This window comes from Meleagris gallopavo, chromosome 1, assembly GCF_000146605.3.
Source record: "Meleagris gallopavo isolate NT-WF06-2002-E0010 breed Aviagen turkey brand Nicholas breeding stock chromosome 1, Turkey_5.1, whole genome shotgun sequence".
In the NCBI taxonomy this organism is placed as follows: domain Eukaryota; kingdom Metazoa; phylum Chordata; class Aves; order Galliformes; family Phasianidae; genus Meleagris; species Meleagris gallopavo.
In genome coordinates this window covers 39,362,787-39,368,307 of record NC_015011.2, presented here as the reverse complement: position 1 = coordinate 39,368,307, position 5,521 = coordinate 39,362,787, and the positions used below count along the sequence as shown (strand labels likewise).

The following is a 5,521-nucleotide window of genomic DNA, read 5'->3' as shown; positions in this document are numbered from 1 at the left end:
TGACATCTTATTTGGCTCATTTTTCTCATTTACGAAGATAAATGGAAAAAAAAGAATATGTTCAAACACTTTCTATTTAAATACGTACATACTGAATGTAGAACTCAGGTAACAGCAGAAGTGCAGTCTGTGCAAAAGTACTTCATAGCATTATTGCTCAGTGATCTGAATAAAATAGCATATTTGTGAAGGCACATTGATAGAAGAAAAGCTGTTTCAATCAGTCGTGTCTGTTTTAATCATCAAAACAGGGGAGTGTACTTTGGCCCTTTTGCTTAGAAAAATATGACTTTGACTTTCAAAATCTCATCTTTATTATTTAGTCTTAGTATCTACATGGTAGTTTCTTCCCACTCAAGCTCCACATCACCTACAAAAGAAACAGATATATTACTTTAACCTACTTTGTAATCAAGTAGTACCTAATGGCAGATAACGTTTTGGCTGAAGTGAAAAGATCTCACTGGGAAAAGAGTGGAAGGCTTGAGCAATGGCTGTTACCACAAGGGAGGCTAAAGGAGAGCAAAATGTTACACCTTTATTTTTCTGAAGCCAGAAAATGTTTGTCAGAATATTTCTTTTTGCTCCTTAGACTGGACAAGTCAATTCACCTGCTATGAAAAAACAATTTTGAGATAATTTGTATCTGCTTACCTTCCATGGCATCCAGAGAGTCCATCTTTTGAAGTGCTGAATAATTTACGAAACATATTGGTTGGCTACTTCCCCTGCTTGTCAGCAGATCCAGGACACACTGATGCAAAAAGATATATTGTGCCTGTAAAGATGTGAATTTCAAGACATTTCATTAGAAAAAAAAGTACTTATGAAACAAAAATACTTTTAGATTTTTTATATAACATTCAGATGTTATGAAAGTAACTGCAGTTTAACTTAGTCATCTCAATACTTTGATGATATTATATATGTCTGACCTGATTTCATGCATCACGAGGTATAAGGTGTTAAAATTTGTCAAAAGATGTTAATTGTTATGGCTAGTAAAAATATGAAATTATACTAATAATCTCTGAGAACAACAGCTGTGCCATATTTTTCTGTAAAGGTGTGACCTATGAAGATGTGTTTGATTGCTTTTTGTCACTAGTTAGACTGAAGAAACTGAACAAAGAATTTCCCTCTTTATAACATAGAGAGAACCAGCAGGGTGCACTCAAATGCAAAAGTTCAAGTAAATCTACGTGTTCTAGGATGCACCATTGCTACCAGTGAAAAACCCACGCTGTTTTCTGTGATACTTCTTGTTCTGTAGCATGATTTTTAATAGACTGTAATGCCAAGGGTGGGCAACTAAAGTTACTTTGACACCACCAACGACGTAAGGTAACTGTGGGTAATAACTGCTGAAAAGAGAAAATAAAAGAAGGCCATGTCAGGATGAAGTAAATAATGAAATAAAAGAATAAAACCAGACAGGTATGGAGACTGAGATTATATCTATATTTTCACTACTATAAAAGTAGTGAATTAATCAGAGGGGACACTGCAAGATGGTGGGAGTTGATCATCCTCAAAACATTTAAAGTCTCTTGCACAGTTTTGATCCCCACCAAATAATTCCCAGTGTGTTTCAGGTCATTCCCTATAGAGGACTTGCATGCAGCTTTTTGTGAGGAGTGTGGTAACTGCAGAGATGTTTCTTTGCACAAATATAGGCCATTCTGTGCTCAGACAATGATTGCTGGCAAAGGAAAATTATTTTTAAGTTATAATCAAGGAAAAAAAATAGGTCTGACAGCAACTGATTTTTTATTTTACTCATAGATCCTACAGACAGTTTCATTGGGGGGATCTCCAAACTGAGTTCTGGAGATGAGTTCCTGAGGCTTCTCTCTCCACATCCTCTATGCTGATCACATAAAATCTGAAATATAGATTACTAAACAGTGTTTTATAACAGAGCTGACAGAATAGCCTGACTACTGAATCTGCCATTAAACTTTACAAGGTTCAGTTCTCCTGTAGCAAGTTTTAGTGCTGATCTGCATTTTGTAGTCTGCAAACATGAGTTAGAGATGACCTGGACAGAGAGCAAGCTGTCGCAGGATTTTGAAGCCAGTATATAGAAAGTCATGGTATATTGGAAAGTCATGCAGTAGAGTCAAAAATTTCAGGCAGCAGGCTTGGGTTGGAAATGGCCTGCAGGATGCTTATGTAAAAAGGTTCATGCAAATACAGTTGGATTGCCATTCCATTGGGCATTTAAGAACATCTGCTGTTATTCCTTTACAAATACCCAGACATAGACATCCTAGCACAGTAGAAGCCTTCCTCACTAGCAGGTCCTCCATACTTAATAATAAGAATGTCATAAATCCTTTTTTTTTTTTTCAGATCCAACAAACAATTGACTTAATTTTACAAACTGTCAAGTCTGTGCTGAATTCTGTCCAAATATGTTATTTGAAGCATTTTATGAAGCTGTGTTTTATTCAACACCTGTACATCACTCAAACTTTCTGAGAGTTTAGGAAATTATGATTAAGGTTCTAAAATCTGAGCATTTCAGCACTCATTTCTGCACTAGGCAATACTTTGCTGGCCAAAATAGAGTTTAAAAGATACAAAAGCATACATTTGTAATCCAAATAGAAGCAGGAATTAATAGAAAATTTAAGAGCCAGCTGAATTGTATTTGATTTCTAGTCTAGTTTTTTTAGATCAGAATATCAATGACTTAATTTTTAACATCAGGAAAACAGAATTTAAATACACTGTTACATCTTACCAGATTCTGGACCATGCACATTCTTTCACTTCTTAACTCAGCTACAAGGCCATAGATATCCACAAAATCGTGGTCATTTATATGTTGTGTTAAATGGTCAAGAGCAATATAAACACCTGTTCTTCCGACACCAGCACTGCAAACATAAAGCACAAGATAAAATAAGTTTTTATTCATTTTTTAACGTAAAATATTTCCTCAGAAAATCTTGGTTATTAAAGTACACTCATTATGCGAAGAAAACTGGGGGAAAAAAGTGAAAGATTTTGCACTAGTTTTGTGTGTATGCCTCCTCGGATAAAGTGAAGGAGATAAAGTGAAATCATGTTCTGACTTTGACTTTACAAGGAGTTCTATAGCAAAGTGGGATTTAACTAAATGAACCCACAGAGGAGGAAACACAACCCTACAACTTTCCTTTGGATTTTCTAAATTTCACTGATTAAATAAATAAATAAATAAATAAGGAAATCACAAGAATGTTTGAAATCACATCTGGATTCTGTGATGCTTTTTCTATTTGAGGAAACCCAACACAAGATCTAGCAAAACATTTAAAATAAAATTATTTTAAAATGAGGATAAATGCACAGCACACACTGGTAGCTAGTGTTGTTTTAATCAAGGGCTTGAGAATGAATAGGATTTTCTTAAAATCACTGTCAGTCTTTTCTGCAACTAATTATTAAATGCAGAGTATATTATGGAGGTAATCAGGTAACGTATTGCAAAACTACACAGAACCCTCAGGATCTAGAAGCAGAATATAATGAAAGAGTTTTCTGGATATGAGAAAACATGCTGCTTCATAATCATCAGGAGCATGGGCAGAGCATCTTGCCCATGCTGGCCCCTTCATACATCTGTGTTGAGAAAAGGGGATGGGATTCATTGCAAAAGGGCCCAAAGCATATAAGTGACCCCAGCATATAAATTCTTTCCTATAACAGTCTCTCTGTCCCTGCAGTAGAGGAAAATGCCAAATGGTCAAGGACAACAATGTCAAATAAAATTTTACCAGATTTTACCATCCATTGTGGAAGACATTTGTAGGACATGAAGGACAAATAAAAACTATCCTAGTTCATAATAAACTCACTAGAGAAAGACAGGGTCTGTGACAACAGGCCTAGCTTTTCTGTCCACACGTTTCCTTACTCACACTGAGAATGAGGCAGAGTCAAGCCCAGACCTTTCCGTTCAGAGCTGAACACTTCTAACCACCAACACATTTATTTAAGAGCCTAAATATAGATTTTAAATGTTTACAGGCATCCAAGTTTGAAATTCAGCATATGCAATACTCCATACATTTTTGTCATTCTCTTTGGTACCCAAATAGTTTCTTCCTCGTGATAATGATATGTGGATACTAAATGCAATACTTAGACATTAATTTTTCAGAGCTATAAACGCAGAGTTACAGAATGGCTTGGTTTGGAAGGGACCTTGAAGGTCACCTAGTTCCAGCACCCCTGCCACAGGCAGGATTTTCACCCACTGGATTAGGCTGTCCATAAGAACATCCACTGATGTTATCTCAATGGGATTTCAGAGAATGGAAGAACAGGCCTACTTGGGTATTTTACCTCTGATTAAGGCACAAGGAACCCTAACGGAGAAGACTTCACTACTATCCATAATAGAGCCATGCTCAGGTACTCAGATTTCGTTCAGTGTCCCTGAGCTTTAATATACACTCAGAATGACAAGATACTAAGTAATGATTTGATGAATATGCTTACCTGCAGTGAACCACCATCGGCGTATTATCATGTGCTCGACTTGCACGGATAAGTTTTACAAAGTGGATAATTGGTGCAGTAGTTTCAGGGACTCCATGTTCTGGCCACGAAGTAAAGTTACACTGCCGTACCATCATGCAGTCTCCGTGCTGTGAAATAAAAAAAAGGTAGGTTTTTTTGCAGATGAAATATGATAGAAAATAAGCTACCTGTAAACTTCTCAGCAACTTCACTTAGCAAAGAAAGTCAGAATACCATACTAACTCAAAAACGGTTCTTGTATCTAGGAGTAATTTCTTGTGCACAGATCTTATGGCAAGTCTTTTGATAAAGATGGCATCAAATTCATCTTTCAAGAGTATTAAAGATTTCCGCAGTCACTCTCTATTTGACTTAAATCATTGTAGAGGTATCATTTGTGGCTTACATTTTGATATTTCTAGAGCTTGTCTGGAACTTCACTGAACTGCGTTGCCAAATTTATTTAGGGGAAAGCAACTATTGTAATACTGGTCTATCATAGTTAAGGCAAACAAATACACTGGTAAACACAAATATATTTTCTAAGTATTTGGTGCCCTCTCAATCAGAGCAACAGCAATAGTAACTCAACAAGAACAGCTGGTTATGATCTGGTATCTATATTAACCACGAAGGACATAACAATAAAAGCACTGGATCAGGCCAAACCCTGTCTAAACTACTATCGCATTTCCAACAGGAATCAAGGAAAATCTTAGTGGAAATTATACAAAACGACAGTGCAACTACAATTCCACAGTATATCCTTTCCATTCCTATTAGTTTGCAAGTCATGAACCACCTCAGTCACAGACGGTACCTAAAAATTTGATAGTACTCAGCAGAATTTTTATCCATTACTTTCTCCAGAGTTTTTGAAATTCTTTCAATTTTTAGCATTCACAGTATCTTGCAGAAATGAATTCCAGCTTAATCAACTCTTTTGTAATGAACTAGCTCATTTTTGGTTTGTTTTGAACCAACCATTTGATCTTCTCATATTGGA

At 36.1% G+C, this 5,521-nt stretch overlaps 1 protein-coding gene across 1 annotated transcript in view; it reads right to left on the bottom strand.

Annotated features, from left to right (window-relative positions):
- The window catches only part of PTPRQ (protein tyrosine phosphatase receptor type Q), a 110,797-nt gene continuing 105,276 nt past the window's right edge, over positions 1-5,521 (bottom strand). The window contains exons 50-53 of the mRNA XM_031553761.1: positions 4,495-4,643; positions 2,750-2,885; positions 655-778; positions 1-370 (exon numbers count right to left, since the gene is read on the bottom strand). Of these exons, the coding sequence (XP_031409621.1) occupies positions 333-370; positions 655-778; positions 2,750-2,885; positions 4,495-4,643 (447 nt within the window). The 3' untranslated portion in view covers positions 1-332. The remainder of the gene's footprint in view (positions 371-654; positions 779-2,749; positions 2,886-4,494; positions 4,644-5,521) is intronic.